At 39.4% G+C, this 20506-nt stretch overlaps 1 protein-coding gene across 1 annotated transcript in view; it reads left to right on the plus strand.

Annotated features, from left to right (window-relative positions):
• UGT8 (UDP glycosyltransferase 8) overlaps positions 1-18430 on the plus strand; it is an 80124-nt gene extending 61694 nt beyond the window's left edge. The window contains exons 3-6 of the mRNA XM_049786912.1: positions 10674-10816; positions 12252-12328; positions 13642-13861; positions 16077-18430. Coding sequence (XP_049642869.1) covers positions 10674-10816; positions 12252-12328; positions 13642-13861; positions 16077-16440 — 804 coding nt within the window. The 3' untranslated portion in view covers positions 16441-18430. The remainder of the gene's footprint in view (positions 1-10673; positions 10817-12251; positions 12329-13641; positions 13862-16076) is intronic.
• Positions 18431-20506: the final 2076 nt, after the last annotated feature.

A 20506-nucleotide genomic window follows, 5' to 3' on the forward strand; every position in this document is an offset into this window, starting at 1 on the left:
GTATATCCCTAGGAGTGGTATAGGTGGATCAGATGGGAGCTCAATATCCAGTTTTTTGAGGAATCTCCATATTGTTTTCTATAAAGGCTGGACTAGATGGCATCCCCACCAGCACTGAATGAGAGTTCCTTTCTCCCCACATTCCCACTAGCACAGATTATTCTGTTCTTTGTGATGTGTGCCAGTCTCTGGGGTGTGAGAAGATACCTCATTGTAGTCTTGATTTGCATCTCCCTGATAATTAATGATGTAGACCATTTTTTGTGTGCCTTTTTGCTATTTGTATTTCTTCTTTGAGAAAGTATCTGTTCATTTCTTCTCCCCATTTTTTGATGGGATTAATTTATTTTTTCTTGTTCAGTTCTGTCAGTATATCTCAGAACCTCTCACATATGCCAGCCAAGGCCTCAGACAAGAAGATTCACAAGTGAGGGATGAACACTAACCTGCTCCCATAACCTCAACAGATCCTGATGCCTGAGAAGTTCTGGCTGTGTTGATTGAATCTCACTGTGATTGGGGGTCAAGGCACATTGTCTAAGAGGAGGAGCAGGTGACATGACTTCAGTTTGTATTTTAGAGCCTCACCTTCAAGTCCCATTATATAGGATTTCTACTGTAAGAATTCTATGCATCAGAGAAACCACACAGATTTCCAAGTTGGGGACTTGTGTTAGAAGGGTGGACTCAGTCCTACTTGATGGAGGATAGAGATGAGGTTCTTGAAACATCTAAAAAACTGGAAATTCTGCTTTCTAGGTGGTTGGGAAAAGATACTGAACCCCAATTTTCAATCTTTAGTGATAAATTACACTTTTGATAAATAATCTTTATTTCCTTAGAGTAATTTCTGCAGATTAATTATTTACCACAGGTGGCCAGCATTTTTAATAGAAAGGATTTGCTGTTAAATGTGTCCATCAAAGACTGGCATGTATGGAGGAAACTTATGATATAAAAATTAGTAAGAGTTGGTGTTGAAGCAATAGTAAAGAGCATACCCTCTTGCATACATTCAACTGGGGTTTGATCCCTAGAACCAAAAATGGTCACCTGAGCTCCATCAGGTGTGATCCCTGAGCATAGAGCCAGGAGTATGATATGAGCACATCCAGGTGTGGTCCCCAAATAAACAAAAATTAATAGAGTACCCAGCTCTGGAGATTAAACAGTGGATAAGGTGCATGGCTGGTATATATGTACCTGGCCCAGGTTTGATCCTCACACTACACAGAAAACACATTACTTAGATGTACAGAAGGCCTCATTTTTGCACCTTACCCTTTGTTTCAGGATCCAGTCTTTTCTCATTCTCTGCTGCAAACACACACACCACGATCTTCTTTCTTTCCCCAAACCTTTGCAATTCTTTTACGACACAAGAACAATTTATGTATCCTTTTCTCAGACTAATTTTTCTCTTGGGGTCAGATAGATATTAATCTCTTTGTTTGGTTTGTCTTTATGACTCAAAACTTCACCACAATCCTTTCCCTGGCACATCCCAGCTATTGTGCCATTTTTTGAAGGTTTTATGTCCTTCGTAACTGCTTCCAAGCCAACTCAAGGCTTCAAATTCTGCTAACTTCTTTGCAATGTTATTGTGATAGACAGACAATGAAATGCCTTGAAAGGAAAAAAGATACTGTCAATTTTCTGTTGAAATTAAGATATCTATTTAAGTGCTTGTTGGAGTCACCAGTGGGTTTATTGTGTTCAATCAAAATATCTTCTGTGATATTTAAAGAGAAACGTCATTACATCAATGCTAGGTTCTCTTTTCATTTAGGTTCACTGGTGCTCAAATAACTTTCAGAAACCTGGAAAATTGTTTTAGACTTCTGAAAATCAGGCAATATGTTTGATACTGGATGTAAAACATTTGAGAGATTGTCCTATGTCTTTGTTGAAACCAGTTTTATTCTGCAAACTCGACAACATGGAGTCCTAGAATATCAGAGAAAAGGTCTGTTCATACACTTTCTTCTTGCTGTAGATAGAATCCAGTCAGGGAAAATAATAGCATGCTCTTTTTCTGACTAATTACACTAATACATTTGAGCTCACTTAATCTTTATGATGTCCCTATGGCACCACCCTTCCCCTCGCAAAAAATAAGCAATGACAAAGCTCCAGTAATTTGAGAAATGCAAATGTTGGGCTTTGGAGTGAAAAAGGAGGTCTGATTAATATCACACAGCAAATAGTAAATTAGTTATCTAATCCTCTTATAGAAAAATTAGCAAAAGATGGTGGATTCATTCTCATTTTGGATATTTTGGTCACATCAATTCATAGCTCTTGGTTAAATATCCCAGACAAAATGTCCAGCAATTTCTATTTTTCTCTTTTTATGTTGTGCCAAGGATTGAACTCAGACCTTTACACCTCTAAGCAGACTCTCACACTGAGTCTACTCCTCTCCAGCCCCTAGACATTTTTATATTTGGGGTTTGGGGGCCACATTGAGCAGTGTGATCACTCCTTGCAGGGTTTGGGGTGCCAGGTCAGGTGCATGCAAGGCAAGTGCCCTACCTGCTCTATTTTCTCTCTGGCTGCTCCATCCATTTTTCAAAAATCTTTTTTAGGGGGTAACACTCTGTGATGCCTTGCCTCACAATTATGTGGTAGGAACAGTGATGCTCAGGGGCCCAAGGGGACATGCCTGTCAGTGCTAGGTGGATTTAGCTGTTACTAAGTTTGAATTTAGGGGTTTGCATATATCAGGCATGTGCCCTATCACTTGGGTTTACCTCTGCAGCCCCTTTGAACTATTCAGATCCTTACCATGTACTATGTTATCTTAACTGCAGGATTTTGCAGGATTTTACACTTGACTCAAGTGGAATCTTCTTTACATTGAGCTCTCTTCAAAGTGGTAGAAGAGGTGTTGGGAACCAGATACTAAGAGATCATACACATACACACACATACACACACACACATACACACACACAAACACACTGTCCTTTGCCCATCATTTCTCTATGCATGATTCTCACACAGTCCAGGCATTCTTTGCCCTTAGAGGATGGGACTCCCCAAAGAAGCTTTCTCTTTGCTTTCTCCAAGTTTACAAAGGAAATTGGACAAGGAGTGGGTGATGGTTACCTCTGCTAACAGGACAGATTTGGCATTGTTACTGAACTCCTCTGAGGTCTGTTCTCACTGAGGTGGCTTCAGAATTCAGCCTATAGGTGATCTAGCTGAGCCAGTATAGTCTGTCCTTGTAAACTGTTTGCAGACTGGGTGGGATATGGGATATATTTTCCTATGATGCCACAATTGCCAGGAAATCTATATTTTTGTTGTTGTTCATAACTTTTTCTTTTTCTTTTTAAAAATTAATTTAACAACCAGGATTCACAAAATTATTGATAGTTGAACTTCATGTATATAATATTTCTACACTGATCCCACCACTAGCATCAACTCCCATCACCAGTGCTCCCATACGTTGTCATGCCCCCAAATTTCTCCATCATCCCATTCTTCCGCCTGCCACCTTGACAGGTACATGACAAACTTTGATGGCTGCACTTAGATCTCATGTTTTTTCAGTGTTATTGAGTCTATAATTGTCAGGAAATCTCAGGAAACTCAGTAGTAAGGTAGAAAGTCATCGGACTATGTTTATCAATGGTTGGCTTCTCTATAAATCTCAAGAGCTTGCTTTTCATTGCTTTTAAGTTGTTTTATATATATTGTTTTTCTTTTTTTTTTCTTTTGGGTCACACCCGACGGTGCTCAGGGGTTACTCCTGGCTGTCTGCTCAGAAATAGCTCCTGGCAGGCACACCGGGATTCGAACCAACCACCTTTGGTCCTGGATCGGCTGCTTGCAAGGCAAACACCGCTGTGCTATCTCTCCGGGCCCTTTTATATATATTGTTATATATGTATATATACTAGCATCATTAGTTTTTTTCAGACAATTGCAGTGAAATGATGGAAAAATTGCATTGTGAGAACAGACCTTTTCCCATTGAATTCTGGTTAATTTCTCAGCTTCTCTCTAACTCCATCTCTCATGGCACAAGACAATGGCTCCTTTGCCAGACTCACCCAGATGAGAATGCATGGAGTGCCACATGTCTCACTGTGAGTCACTGTAGGAAATTTTCCTATATTAGCACCAAGGCACTGCATATCTTGGTCTCTTACATAAAAAAGCAGCAAATAGAGTTCACAGTAGCTAATCATTTTCATTGTTATTCATATTCCTTTTGCCTAAGGGACTTTACACAACTTAGCTATTTTACAGAATTAAAGGAAAATGATTGCTTTTAAAATTTAGACTATGAAGTTGTACACTCAAAAAGTATGTAGTTATTGTATAGCAAATGTAAGTGTCTAAACTGATTAATTGTATAGTAATGAAATCTCATTAATAGAAACTGGGGAAGGACTGTTTCTGTGTGTTGCTAGTTTTTTGCAATCGTTGATCTTTGGTCAAGACAATTAAAATAAAACAAAAAAGACAGTTCTGCTTTAATTTGCTTGTTGAAAATGATAGGGGTCTTCCCTTAGCAATGAACAGGTAATAGCAGAATTTAAGCTCTGGGTTTGGGGGCTGAGATGGTTTGGCACAGCTCAAATCCCATTCTTTTCCTCTGCGCCACCTTGTGGTACAGTTTGGGCAGTGTCGGTCAATTAAATACCTAGTACTGATTTTTGTATGTGACACGGAATATTAATCTGTTCAGACCTACAGTTATCTTTCTCTTGCACAGAAAGTAGAACTATTTGTATATCAACATCATCAGAGTCCTTAACATGTATTCATTGCAGGAACAATAGTTCAAATCTCAAGACTGAAAAGGAATAAGAAATCTAACATTGCAAATTTTGAACTAAATTCTGAAAGAACACGTTGTAAAACTCTCACATGGTCACAGGAATGGGCAGATTAGTGAAACTGAATAGAAGTCATAAATCAACGAAGATATGTGCTCATAAAATAGCTGAGATGAAAAGTAATATTTAGTAATATTGAGAAGACCAGCTAACTCTGGCTAATAATAAAAATGGTTCGAACCTAACCTTTTCCAACAACAACAACAACAAAATAAATTATGAGAGTTTAAAACTCAAAATAAGAAAGTTGGGGGTGAAGAGGGATAATATAGTAGAAAGTGGGGACCATTTTGTTGAAGTAATCTTAAAATGGAAGAGCTTTCTAAATAAGACCAAACTCCAGAGAACGTTTGGGAAACACATTTTATTCTTCTACCAAAGTATACAAACAAAAGGTTGACAATAAATCGCAGGACAGTAATGCTTAATATGTAAAAAGAACACCCAACTTTTTATTCAGAATTCCTTTTTCCTTTTATTTTTTAATTTTAATTTTTATTAAATCACTGAGATACAGAGTTAAAATGTTGTCGATAGTTAAGTTTCTATCATACAATGTCCCAACATTCATCTCTTGAACCTCAGCAGTTTAGCAGATAAGTGAATTCAGGGATAAGAAGTTGACGTGAATAGAGTCCCATGTAGATGACAGAGAGATTAAACTGAAAGCATTTGAATTCATGTTTTATAGACTAGCCACAGGAGCTCAACCATCTTTCCTATTGATGCACAATGATCTCCTCTTGTAAATGGGATCTTTTTGCCTCTTCCAGGGATACTTTTATCCCCTTCTCCACTGCTTTGATTTATATATGAATTCTATCTTCTGTAGATTGCAAATATTTCTGTGTCTTTCTATTGTTCTGCTGCTCTTTCACATGCTTAGATGTGTTACTGTTCTGTACTTTCCATGGGCCCTCTCACCTCCTTTCTTGGGACTTCAGGGGTTCATGAGTCAAGATTTTCCCCTCCCAAATACCAGAACACCGCCATAGGGGGTTTCTCTTGGTCAGTTTGTTGTTGTTGTTGTTGTTGTTACACAGCAGTGCTCAAGACTTACTTCTGGTTCTGTGCTTAGGGATCACTTCTGGTAGGCTCAGAGCCATTGGGATATAGGAGATTGAACCAGAGGCAGCCGTGTACAAAGCAAGTCCCTTACCTGCTGTGCTATTGCTCTGGCCCTCCATTGGAGTTTGCCTACAAGCACTCTGTACGTCATTATTTGATCTTTTTAACTTTTTATTATAATTTATTTTAATGGGGGCTCTAACCACACTACTATTATTGTCGTTTTTATTTTGTTTTATTGAGGCACACCGGACAGTGCTCAGGGCTTACTCCAGTCTCTTTCTCAGGGATCACTCCCTGTAGGACTTAGGGGAATATATACCATGCAGGAACCTGGGTTACCCGCATGCAAGGCAAGCACTTCACCAGCTGTACTACCTCACCAGTACCTATTATTATTAATAAGATCATTATCATTACTTATGTATAATTATTTTTAATAATAATACCAATTATTATTACCTGGTTCCCAGGTATTATAACTATACAAATCATATAATAATTACTATTATTAGTAGTAGTATAATCATATACTACTACGACTAATTATTATTAGTTTGGGAGCCACCCTGGCAGTGTTCAGAGTTTACTCCTGACTCTTCTCAGAAATTACTTTTGTCAGCTTTGGGAACCACACGGGATGCTGGAGTTTGAACCCAGTTCAGCTGTGTGCAAGGCACACCTCCAACCTCCCTGTGATTCTATACACAATAGGTTCCCAGAGCACAGCCAGGAGATATCTCTGAGCTCAGAATCAGGAGTAGCCCCTGAGTATTTCCAAGAAAAGAGATTCAACCAATCATGGGAAGTATTTTGAGAATTTAAGGTGGTGATTGGTGACTATCAGGTCAGAGGGTGTATCCAGGAGCAGCCAGTGTCCATGGAAACCACTTCCTCTTCCTCCCCCAGCCCAGGAAAGATGTTTCATATCATCACCCTGGCACTTTTGAGATGAGGCCAATCAACCTCACTCTTCCTCTGAGCCAAGCGATCTATTCTGAAAACAGTGAATGCTTTTGATCCCATAATCAATAATAATTTTCTCTACTCTCTTACATGTCAATAAAAGTCACATACTTAAAAATTGGCTTGTTATGGTTAGTGTCTGTGGCTGGAAAAAAAAACAAGAAAGTAAGATTTATGGACTTCATTTTTATCCTGTAGCACAAAGGAAAATGAAGAAGTAATTTGCTGCAGAGTCCTATGAGAGGCAAAGTCCTTAAAAGTACTTTTAAGTTCTTGGAAAAAATTTTAAATCACATTATGACCATAAAGCTTAGTATTTCAATGGTTAACTCTTTGCAAATGGCATTGATCTTAGAGTTTTATTTTTAGAGAATTGACCCGTAAGAGATCAATTATTTGAGGATAAAGCATTTTTGGGGCCGGAGTGGTGGCACAGCAAGTAGGGCATTTACCTTGCACATGGCCAATACAGGATGGACCTGGTTTGATTCCCGGCATTTTATATGGTCCCCCCAAGCCAGGAGTGATTTCTGAGCACATAGCCAGGAGTAGCCTCTGAGCATCACCAGGTGTGGCCCAACACCCCCCCCCAATATTTAACTAAGCCTGGTTTAAGAGTTTACATACAATTAAAAATTTGCGTCAGGGGCCAGATCAATAGCACAGCTGGTAGGGCCTTGCATGCAGCTGACCCAGGTTTGATCCCTGGCATCCCACATGGTCCCTTGAGCCTGCCAGGAGTAATTTCCTAGTACAAAGTCAGGAGTAACCCCTGAATGCTATCAGGGTTTTTTTATCAAAAAAGTTTTCATTATTTTTTTCTTGTTTCTTCTTCCTTTGAATCCCCAGAGAGAATCCATTAAAATTGCAGCACATGTGACATCCTTGGTAAAGGGGGCAGGCAGTGAGATGGGGTGGGGACATTATTTTAGAGACCATTTTGTACAATGCTTTCTGAAGGGAGAAACTATGCATAGCCATTGGTTTCCTTTCCTGTCTCGACTCTATATCTTGCAGTCTTCTCGTGGCATCTGTCCTCTACATATTACTCCAGCATGTCTGCCCTAGGTTTTACTAAGGTGGATATCTAGGCAGTGGGCATTCATTTACTTTCTTTGCAATGGTATTTTGAGGTCCTCAAAGTGCTTGACTTTATTTTTATCCTGAAAAATGCATATCTGTGTCTTTGATAAAGATTTGTTCCAAGAGATGCCTTACCAAAATGACAGGTGTGGGTATAGTGGAAGAAGTAAATCAGAATGTAGCTGAACTATTTTCTTTCTCAGTGCAAATCCTCCCTCTGGGGAGGGAAAAGAGGTATTCTTCCTGTGAAAGAAATAGCTCCTGCAATTTGAGAATCATCCTCTATATTTTAATTTTTTCTGGGCCCTCATCTCTGCTGCAATTATAAGCATAAGTCTGAGAAGTTAACAACTCCACCCAGTAAGGGAGGTCCTGGATGTCTCATTGGAGAGCTTTTGAGCTTTTTCTGTTGGGTGGGAATTAGAGAAACATTATAAAAATATTCAAACTCAGTGACTGAATATGGATTAGCTAAATGGATTAGCTCCATGGATCTTGCAAGCTATTAGCAAGTTCTTTCTCTTTTTTAATCATATAACAAGGGCAGGGCCACAAAATGTGGTAGGGAGGGCCGTTTGCCACCCGTGGGCCGCGCATTTGACACCCCTCTAGATCATTAGCAATGGATTTTTCTGTTGTTTCTTATTGATTTTAACAAATTAAAAACCTGCTAAACTTTATTTCAGTTAACATAGATTGTAAAAACAAATCTTGTATTTACAAGGAAATCACATAGTTTCTTACCATGTCCAAAGTGTTCAGCAACAATAGCTAAATCTTTTAAAAAAAATTGTCAGCAGCAGTGTCTGTATGCCCAGTGGCTATTGCTGTGGGCCTGGACTTCAGTACTTTATCTGGACATTACAATAGTGCTCAGGTATGGTGGTGCTAAAAGGCCATCAGAATCATTTCTACAGGGCTTAGGAGACACCTGGGCTACCATTGTGATGCTATATGATATACCATATATTGAACACAAGACCTCCAGCAAACAGAGTCTGTGTTTCGTCATCTCTGCGAACTGACTTACTTCATTTAGAACAGTGCTTCTCAATTATTTTCTTTTTTTAATATAATTTTTATTTTGATCATAGTGGCTTACATATTGTTGACAATAATATTTTAGGTACATATTAACATAAAATTAGGGGAATTCCCATCTCCGTTCCCATCCTACTTAACCATATCCTCCTCCCTCACCTTCGGGGCTGCTAGAATAAGTGGTCCCCTCTGTGTCTAGCTTACTACTTAGTGGTCTTACACCTGTTTGGTCTTATTTCCCCCTCTAACTGGGAGGCAGGACTAGATCAAGTTATGTGGTTTTGTTTGAAGAAGAGAAAAGTAATAAACTGGGCTAAAAATCAAATACGCCAAAAATGGGCGGAGTCCTTCTAGAGGAAGGGGAAAAAGAAGGTGAAACACCACAACACTACAAAAAGAAGTGTCAAATAAAATATCCAGTGAGCACTCCAACAATAAAGATAAGCACCACATAAAAGCCATGGCCTTGAGATTAAAAAATAAACAAACCCTAGGAATAAGAAAACATTTTTCGTGACCCCCACGCAACTGTAAATAGTAGATTAAAAAAACTTTAACCCGCAAAACAAAAATACATAAAATGATTTGAGCTGATTTTTTAATCAGTGGTGATGTCTGGATTAATGGCTACAATGAGCACGTTTTGCAATGCATAGCTTTTCGAAGTGGGGTTTGAAGCAGGACACAGCAACTCTCAGCTCCAGAGACATAGAGGCATAAACACGGGGCTTAGCTTGTTATGACAGTGTTTGCTGAGGTCAAACGCGCCCCCCTTTATTCAAGCCCTGGATATTTTGTGTAGTTGCACCTCAATGAACATAGGTTGGCAGAGATCTATTACAGTTAGTGTCTTTTGACTTATTAGGATAGAGACCAAGGAGAATTGTTAGAAAATATGATAGATCTGTTCATTTTTTTTAAACTTTGTGAATTTTGTTTTGGCGGCATACTCAATGGTGCCCAGGGCTTACTCCTGGCCACGCTCAGGATATATGTTTATGGAGATAAAACTGGAGTTGGTAGTTTGCAAGGTAGGCACCTTAACCACCTCTGTTCCATCTCTCTAAACCTGTCTTTTTCTTTCTTTCTTTCTTTTTTCTTTCTTCTTTCTTTCTTTCTTTCTTTCTTTCTTTCTTCTTTCTTTCTTTCTTTCTTTCTTCTTTCTTTCTTTCTTTTCTTTCTTTCTTCTTTCTTTCTTTCTTTTCCTTTCTTTCTTCTTCCTTCCTTCTTCCTTCCTTCCTTCCTTCCTTCCTTCCTTCCTTCCTTCCTTCCTTCCTTCCTTCCTTCCTTCCTTCCTTCCTTCCTTCCTTCCTTCCTTCCTTCCTTCCTTCCTTCTTCCTTTCCTACACTCAGAAATCATTCCCACGTGAGGTGAGTGATCACCCCCTTTTTTTCATGTCCCCACAAACCTTGGTTATTTTGGACCTTTTCCATTTAGATATTTTCATTAGTGTGAGATGGTACCACTATTGTCATTTTTGATTTGACCTTCCTCTATAATTAGCAATCATAAATACTTTCTTTTACACAAGTTAACTATGTCTTCACTAGAGAAGTGTGTTTCTCTTTTCTTCCCAGTAAATGATGGATTGTTTGTTGTTGAGTTTTGTAAGTGTTTTCTAGAACTTGGATATTCATTACTGCTGTTTTGATTTACAGGATCTTGAATGGTGGGTGAATAGTGCTAAGGAACATGGCTTTGTCTTGGTATCCTTTGGAGCTGGAGTCAAGTATCTGTCAGAAGACATTGCCCTCAAGCTGGCCGGAGCTCTGGGGAGATTGCCCCAGAAAGTGATTTGGAGGTAAGGCAACAGGATCTGCACTACAGATTTTCAGGGGCCCCTTGCTCAGCCTGTAGGTCTGAGTAAATTCCTCTGGTGTCTCACAAGATTATCAGGAGACCTGACTTCTTTAGTTAATATTGAAATCTTGGGACTGAAGTATGAGGTTCTGTGAAGTATAATGAGACATGTAACCTATAATGTCTCCATTAGCTAAAGAAGGTAGGATGCATTATGACATTATCACTCCCAATGCATTAGAGTTCCCTCATTAATTCTTATTTATCATCCTTTTAAAACTAATCTTTTGTTGTCATCTCATGCATTATGAAATATTCCTTTATTAGTTTTGGTTTTGGGCAACATCTCTTTGTTCATGGTCACTTCTGGTAGGGATAAGGGGAACCATGGGTCAGGCCCAGACCAGCCTTACCCATTGTACTATCTCTTTAGCCCCTGTATATACTTTTTAAATTGACTTGGGAATGGGATAATTATTGATAAGTGGAATGAAAAATATTTCATAGACCCTTCCCAGATCCAACTTACCCAGATGCTATTCATTTATCCAATATACTCAGTCTTTAAAAACAGAGTGATTGGACATTTAGTGCTGATTTAAGCAGTCCAGTAGATTAACTTGCTTCTCTCTTGGCTATCTCCAGAGTTTCAAGATCCAACCATTTTATTGGTGTGTATTCACTGAGAAGGTACCACCACTGCTGGATGCTTGGGATATGGCAAAGAAGAGTTGTTCCCATGGTTCCTGCCTTAAGTAGAGGAAACTGTCTTTCAGGGCCCCAAGTAATAGGGATTTTGCCATTATAACCACCATGTAAATATCAGTTTAGCTTCTCCTGGATGAGCCATGCAGTGTATACACAATTTATTTTGCCATTAGGGTCTTTTCCCTTATTGTTTTCCTTCTCTTAGATTTGATATCAGAAATAACTCCTATGCTTTTTATTTTGGACAGTTTGGAAAGTTCGTTCAATTCAGATTATTGCCCTGTAGTGGTTTAGCATCTTGATGTTATTTTCTTTCAAAAATCCAAGACAGAAAATGGTCTCAATAATGCCCTTTATGCCACACAGCTCTTTTAACTAGGGAAAAGCTAGGGAAAACCCTTTGAATTTCTTTGAGCATTGTCTGCCCACCCACAGGCTCCATCGGTTATCAGGACTGGAGCTCAGGATGTGGAACCCAGGTTTCTTCTTCAGGGAACAAAGGCAGGATGATTTCTAGGACCAGAGTATTTCTAGGTATTTCTAGAACCAAAGTGTTTTACTTTTTTCAATCAGAACCATCAGATACTGTTGTTACTAGAGCCTGAATTTCTTAAGACTCTCAGCCAAGTTGGCCTTGCCTTTATTTTAATCAGCATGATCTAGCCTCAGAACCCAATGCACCAGAAGTGAAGTCTGATGTTTCAAGATTGTGTTGGTGTATGTTTTAGGTTTTCTGGAACCAAACCAAAGAATCTAGGGAACAACACGAAGCTCATTGAATGGTTACCACAAAATGACCTCTTGGGTAAGTCTGTAGTGTGTGGGTTTGTAGCTGACTTTGGATTTTCCTTGAGCCCATGTAGTCAGTGGCTGGTGTAATCCTGTGGGGAGCTTATGATAACAGTCATTATGCCATCTAGATGGCAGATAAATGAGTTGCATAAAATTCTACATACTAGATATAGTTCCTTGGCTCAGCACTTTGGTTGTAGTTTTAGTTATAGAGTCACACTCTCAATTTTCAGGGCTTAACTCATAGCTCTGTACTCGGGAATTACTCTGGCAGTACTCAGGGAACCATGTGGGATGCCAAGATCAAACCCAGGTCGGGGCCGGTGAGGTGGCGCTAGAGGTAAGTTGTCTGCCTTGCAAGCGCTAGCCAAGGAAGGACTGTGGTTCGATCCCTGGCGTCCCATATGGTCTCCCCAAGCCAGAGGCAATTTCTGAGCGCTTAGCCAGGAGTAATCCTTGAGCATCAAATGGGTGTGGCCCCAAAAACCAAAAAAAAAAAAAAAAGATCAAACCCAGGTTGACTCTGTGCAAGACAAACTTCTTGCCATTGGACCATATCTCCAGTGTCTGATAAACATTTTAAATACTCAGGGTATTCTGGAATCTAACTTTGTGTGTTACGTGTTTTTACAGAAGAGTTGTTTGTTTTTTTTATTAATGCGGGTAAAGGTGTATATCAAGAGAGATGGATTTGGGGGCCCCTGTGGGCTGGGACTGAACTGGGGTGGGCTGAGTGAGAGACAAGAACCTTAACCCTGATAGATGATCCATAATTGCTTGACTTTTGAATCGACAGATGCTTGAATAGAAATTGCTTGTACCCTGTTGTTTTTGAGTCTTTTTTGCTTTCTTTGACTCTCCACCCATTACTGGTGATTTAAATTGATGTTATCAGTCAGTAGACACTTGTTTTATGGAGAAAATTGGAATGTGAACCTTAACGCTATCAATTTGAGCTTCTGAAATATGTTTATTAATTGATATATACAAATAAGGTAATATTTTTATAACAATTTATTCAATATAGAACAAGAGAAATTCTATCTCCGAAATATATGGATTTAGGGGATTTGGGCCACTCCTTGGCAGTGCTTAGGAGCGACTGCTGACTGTTTTGGGCTTGCTACCCACATACTCAAGGGACCATGTGGTACTGAGGCTCAAATCTGTGTTGACCATAGTTAAGATAAATATTTAGCCCCTGTACTATCTCCAGCTTAGTTTTTACATTTAAGAAACTAATAGAAAATGTCTTTTTGGAGTCATACACAATACTGCACACTCTTTTCTCTTTTTTTTTTTTGCCCTCCCAATTGTCTTCTTTAGGGCACTCAAATATTAAAGCCTTCCTGAGCCATGGAGGTTTGAATAGTATTTTTGAAACCATGTACCATGGTGTACCCGTGGTGGGAATCCCACTCTTCGGAGACCATTATGATACAATGACTCGGGTCCAGGCCAAAGGCATGGGGATCTTGCTGGAGTGGAAGACTGTCACTGAAGGGGAGCTCTATGAAGCTCTGGTCAGCGTCATCAATAATCCCAGGTAAGAATCCAGTTCCTATCAAAGCAGATGGAACACACACATTCTAGAACAATAGCACATTGCTTATAGGCCATCACTGCTACTAGACTGTGAACTCAACAATTCTAAGGATGTTCTTTGCACCCCTGGGTATAAACATTTGGGATGCTTCTGGTTTTGAACTCAGGGATGATTCCTGGCAGGACTCAAGGGACCATGCAGGGTCTCTGGGATTGAACCCAAGCTAGACAAGTGCAATTTCTGCACTATCTCTCTGGGCCCTTGTATGGAAATGAAAAATAAAAAACTACAGTTATTTTTGGAAGGGTATTGTACCAGGATTTTCCAAATGGAGGGAGATATTGCCATGGGAATAGCATTAGGTTCTTCACATACGTTATCCACTTTTCTATTCTTTTTCTCATTTTCATACTCACATTCCACATACTTCTCAGTTGTCACTGTCTATTTTATAGAAATCAGTCCCTTGAACTCTGGAGAGCCTCATTAAGTTGCCCAAAGGGATCAAACATAGCTCTCAGAGTCGGGAAACATGTGCCCTTTGTCCTGTGCAGTTGGGGCTGGTAGTCTCTGGTGGATATCTGACCTACAAGGCTGCACTCAGGCAGCTCTCATAGTGCTTGGAGATCAAATTCAGTCTGACAAAGAACCCTAACTGCTGTACTATCAACCACCCTATTACTATGATTGTTTTGTTTTGTTTTGTTTTTTGGGCCACACCCAGTGATGTTCAGAGGTTAACCCTGGCTATGTGTTCAGAAATTGCTCCTGGCTTGGAGGACCATATGGGAGGCTGGGGATCGAACCTAGATCTGTTCTGGGTCAGCTGCATGCAAGGCAAACACCCTACCATTACCCTACCATTGCAGTATTGCTCCAGCCCCTATGATTATTATTTTTAAATCCATGAATCAAGATATTTCTTTAGGGTGTTCAGGTTCAACCAGGACCATAGACATATACCATTAAGGACATTTCTACCTGATAAACTCACTCAGCCTCTTGGTTGAGTCTCTGGTGAACAGTGTTCCTGAACTAAAGGAAAGAAAGATTCCTTGTGTGGAGGAGAGGTGGCAGAACATAGTCTGGAGGCAGGTTTTGGAGGCAGCGAAACCGCAACCGGAATCTCAACTTTGTGATCTGATCACACTGCATAGTCTCTCTGGCTTTGTGGCCCTCTCTCTCTCTCTCTCTCTCTCTCTCTCTCCTCTCTCATCTCTCTCTCTCTCTCTCCCCCTCTCCTCTCCTTTCTTCTTTCTTCTTTCTTCTTTTCTTCTTATCTTTTCTCTTTCTTTCTTTCTTTCTTTCTTTCTTTTCTTTCTTTCTTTCTTTCTTTCTTCTTTCTTTCTTTCTTTTCTTCTTCTTTCTTTCTTTCTTTCTTTTTCTTTCTTTCTTTCTTCTTTCTTCTTTCTCTTCTTTCTTCTTCTTTTTTCTTTCTCTTTCTGTCTCTTTCTCTCCTTCCTTCCTTCCCTCCTTCCTTCCTTCCTTCCTTCCCTTCCTTCCTTCCTTCCTCCTTCCTTCCTTCCTTCCTCCTCCTTCCTTCCTTCCTTCCTTCTTCCTTCCTTCCTTCCTTCCTTCCTTCCTTCCTTCCTTCCTCCTTCCTCCTTCCTTCCTTCCTTCCTTCCTTCCTTCCCTCCTTCCTTCCTTCCTTCCTCCTTCCTTCCTTCCTTCCTTCCTTCCTTCCTTCCTTCCTTCCTTCCTTCCTTCCTTCCTTCCTTCCTTCCTTCCTTCCTTCCTTCCTTCCTTCCTTCCTTCCTTTTGAGTTAACTTGTCTAGTTCGTTTAAAGTTCTCAGTACAAGCACTTAGTACCTCTTGAGAAAAGGTAGTTGGGCTATTATTTCCTTCAGTTTATTTGTTTTGCTTTTTTGTTTTTCTCTCTGTGTGTGATGTTACTGGTGGGACTGGAAATAGAACCCCAGGCCTTATAATATATGCAAAGCATGTGCTCTTCTAAACTATATTCCCCCATTTTTCGGTCACACCCAACAGTGCGCAGGGTTTACTCCAGATTCTGCACTCATAAATTACTCCTTGCAGGTTTAGGGGACCCAATGGAGATTGAACCTGGCCCAGATGCATACAAGGCAAATACCCTATCCACTGTATGTGCTCGAGCCCCATATCCCCATTTTTTTAGAATATCTTGACATCAAGCCTGTGTCTATATGATCCCTCTGTTGTTTGTTTGTTTGTTTTTCTCTTTCCACTTTGTAGCTACCGTCAGAGAGCCCAGAAGCTGTCAGAAATCCACAAGGATCAGCCGGGCCACCCAGTCAACAGGACCATCTACTGGATTGATTACATCTTGCGTCATAACGGAGCCCGTCACTTGCGTTCTGCCGTGCACCAGATTTCTTTCTGTCAATACTTTTTACTAGATATTGCCTTTGTGCTTTTGCTGGGTGCTGCCTTGTGTTATTTCCTCTTGTCCTGGGTGACAAAATTTATCTTCAGGAAAGTCACGAGTCTGTGGTCTAGAAATAAGCAAAGCACCGTTAATGGACATTACCATAACGGGATCCTCAATGGCAAGTACAAAAGAAATGGTCATGTTAAACATGAAAAGAAGGTGAAATGAGCCCATTCCCCAGAAAGAGAAACATACCTGTTCAGTCACTGAGTTTCTGTCACTATAATTTAGTCTAACCAACAACTAAAAATGTCAGATGTCAGTAAACCATTCTAACACTCCCTCCGAAAATCTCACTAATGAAATTCTGTGGAATTAAGGTGGCTGTACAAAGCACAAAGCTAAACAAACAAAGCTGTATTTTTATTTCAGTACTGATGCAGAGAGTTTGGGCATTGAACCTTTTTGAAGCCTTAATTATTTAAATCGAGTAAGTGACCAGGTCAGTCTGTAGTTTGAAATCCTGCTATTTGTGTGTCCCAGATAAGGAAGGATTTCTCTTAACAGGGTTGTGTGTATGTGTGTGTGTGGAATTATTTCTCTTAGAAGGGGTGCTCTGTGTGTGTGTGTGTGTGTGTGTGTGTGTGTGTGTGTGTGTAGGATCAATTGTTGAAATATTTCTTTTCTAGAATTTAATCGTTTTTGAACTCAGAATCTTTCTCCCACTTTTTCTTCAAAGCTGAATGAATGCAGAAGAGTAAAATGGAAAGAGAAGTGGCACCAGTTTTCGTTTTGTACCTTTTTCTAATTTTAATGTTTTTAATGTGTTTTTTTCTTTTCTTAAAGACTGTATGCTTCTGGGGGGGGCAGGGAAGTTTGTATGCTATTAAGGAAAAGGATGGATTGGTTTCACATTTGACTTTTCTCTTACCAGACCTAGCATTTATGATTTAATTCTGGAAGAATTTTGTAGTTTTGCCTCTTTCATATTAATAAGTCTCAATATGTTGAATACATAATCTAGACAAACCTCTAACTTTCCTCAGAACACTAATGATTATTGCTTACTTAGTATCTTTAAACTGGGCCTTTATTCAAAATTTTTGTTTGTTTGTTTGTTTGTTTGGCATTTGGTAACTTTTCTATGCTATCATTTTCAGTCATTTTACTACTTCCAAAGTTACAACTTTTCAAAAACTCATCTTCCTTCCATTAATGTTACAGAGGTGCCAACTCAGAACATTTGCAATTCTCTCCACTGATACCTTGACTGAGAGGTTTAAGGCCTTAGTTAAAACCCATCCCATTTGCCACGAGCTACTGAAGCCAAGGACAAATGGCCTGACTTGTTCGTGAAAATGCTTTTCAGGGCTGCCGTCCCCTCTGCACCAGGCGGCTGACCTGGGCCATCACAGTATTCATTGGAGAGTTGGGATGCAAGTCACAGACACAAAAATCAGGGTCTGACAGCTGAAACCTTTATTCATTGGCAACTTTCGAGTTTTTTTTTTTATTTTTTCTTGTGTCATTCTGTTTACTGAGCATTTGCACTAGCATGTTTGAGCATCTGTTTTATTTATTTGTTCTTTGGAATCCTGTGTTTGACAGCTGAGTTGAGGAATCAGACCTTTCCCTTCCTATGCCTTCACTAACCAGGGCAGAGTTGTGAAGATTCTAGAATGCTGTAAATCCTCATCATACACCATGACGTGCAATTTCATGACCTTCCTACCGGGAGCCATGTGCCTCGCCTTAGACGTAATGTCACACGTGTCATTTTCTAATGTATAGGGCAGGCAGTTGAACTGCTCTCTGAATACTTGAAGAAATGGTATTACACATAGAAGCCTCTTGGTTATACCTTTTCACAATCTTCTTGCACCATTGCCATTACAAGGGAAACAAAAGCCACAGGCAATGAATGGTGGAATGGTAACTGAACTTTGAGTGTATGAATGAGTCAGTTTTACTGTATTTTGGGATTGGATGAAGTTAATTCTAGGCACTGACTGTATGATAAGCCTGAAGCTAATCTCCACTGTGAACCAACCTTAAAATAATAAACATGATTTAAAAAATAGAGAAATGTTGTTGAATTAAAATTTTTACTCAGACTTTGTTTCCTAGTGTTATGTATAGTCATTATATGTTTCTGAGACAAGCTTTCTAACTTTTATATGTATGTATGAGTGTGAACACAGTAAACTGCGTGTGAGAATTATTTCTTAATTATTATTTAACAAAATGGATTTACTTTCATGGATCTTAAAACTATCTCAGAATGAAGAATATTAAATAGAGGTATTTATTGTTCATTTTTTATTTTTTTCTCTCAATAAGCTTATTGTTTAGCCAGTTTTGATAAATAGAACGGTTTTAAATTTTCCACACTTGGGATAGATTCTCTAATAAAAATTAAGTTTTCAAGAAGTTATTCATTTGTCTTTACAAAAGAATCACTGCAAGGTCAGTGCCAACCATTATCAGTCGAATACAAATAAATGACCTGTGTGCCCTCTAACACCCTATTTTATAACATCCTTCACCTTGAATTAGGGCTAGAAATAGAATGTTCAGGATTGGAAGAGGGTGTGTTTGGGCTAAAGCAAAAGGTATGAGATGAACACTGAAGAAAGCTAGAGATCCCCTCTTAAGAAAAATGCAAACTTTTATTTATAACTTGGGGACTTACTCAGGTAGCCAAGTAGAATATCCTCCTTTTTCTGGAAGGGTATTCTCTGGTCTTTATTGAGTATCCCCAGTTAGACTTGGGAATACTGTAGGAACCCTCAGGAGTCAGGGACCATTGGTAGACTACTTTGCATATTTTTGCATACACCAAAGGACTCATCTCTCTCCCAGCTTGTTTCACTGAAAAACAACTTCTCTGAATCCTCCTCAGGAATACAATTTTCTCTTTTTTTAATTGTTGGTTACACTGTAGTGCTCAGGACTGCCTCTGGCATCTGTGCTCATTCCTAGCAGGGCTTAGGAATGCATCAAACCTGAGTTGGTGATGTGAGAGGGAAGTGCCTTATCTGCTGTACAGTCTTTCCAGTCCAGAACTTAATTATTTTTCTGAACAGCCACATATAGAACCCAAATTCTGTTTATCTGAGATCCTGATGATGAAGGCTAAGTGAACTATTTACTTGATCTTTTTAATTTCTTGTTTGTATCATGATAATTGCCTCATGGGCCATCATAAATGCACAACACACATGTACATAGGAATATTTATTATGCACTGGGCCACTGTACTCATTGTTTTAAACAGTGTGTATGTATGTGTATGTAAAACATATACATGTAAATTTATTGAAAACATGTAGCATAATGCATGTGTGATAGATGAAATTATTTCATTTGATGGCCAACACACAGAATGAACACCTAAATATTCCAACATAGGGTCTTAGTCTTGGATGCACTGAATAGAGGAGCATCTTTAACTTTTGGGATTTGGAAGTTGTTCTAGGAAACATGTTTTATTCATTCAGTCAGCAGTTACTAAGTTTATTATTTGCCTGGCATCTCTGGGTTGCCAGCTACTCACCAAAATCCCAACTGTCACTAAACCAGAGGATTTCACTTAGAGATAAAAATGAGAGAATCAACATAAGATGACAAATTCAGTCATTTTATTGATCATTGGAAAGATTGTTTTTGTTTGTTTTGTTTCCTTGCATTTGAGGGCCACATGTGGCAGTGTTCAGGATTAGCTCCTAGTTCTGTGCTCAGGGATCACTCCTGGTAGGACTCACTCCAATGAGAGAGATCAGACTAGAGTCAGCCCAAGAACCTTTACTCTATATCATTTCTCTCTCTCCCTTTTCTCTATATCATAGCTCTCTCTCCTCAACATCCACCTATATCATCTCTTTGGCCTCCAATTGATTCATTTTTCATTCTAAGTAATTCAACTAGTATTTTATTTTTGGGTTGGGTGGGTCATACCCAGAAGTGCTAAGGGATTACTCCTGGCTCTGTACTTAGAAGTCATTCCTCACTTCATGAAGCTCACCACAAAGAGTGATGAGTGTAGTTAGAGAAATAACTACATTGAGAATTATTCTAACAGTGAGAAAGAATGAGGGAAGTAGAAAGCCTGTCTAGAGTACAGGCGGGGATGGGGTAGGAGGAGGGAGATTTGGGACATTGGGGATGGGAATGTTGTACTGGTGAAGGGGGATGTTCTATGCATGACTGAAACCCAACCATAATCATGTTTGTAATCAAGGTGTTTAAATAAAGATATTAAAAAATAAATCATTCCTGGTTGACTCTGGGGACC

This window comes from Suncus etruscus, chromosome 14 (genome assembly GCF_024139225.1).
Source record: "Suncus etruscus isolate mSunEtr1 chromosome 14, mSunEtr1.pri.cur, whole genome shotgun sequence".
NCBI lineage: Eukaryota > Metazoa > Chordata > Mammalia > Eulipotyphla > Soricidae > Suncus > Suncus etruscus.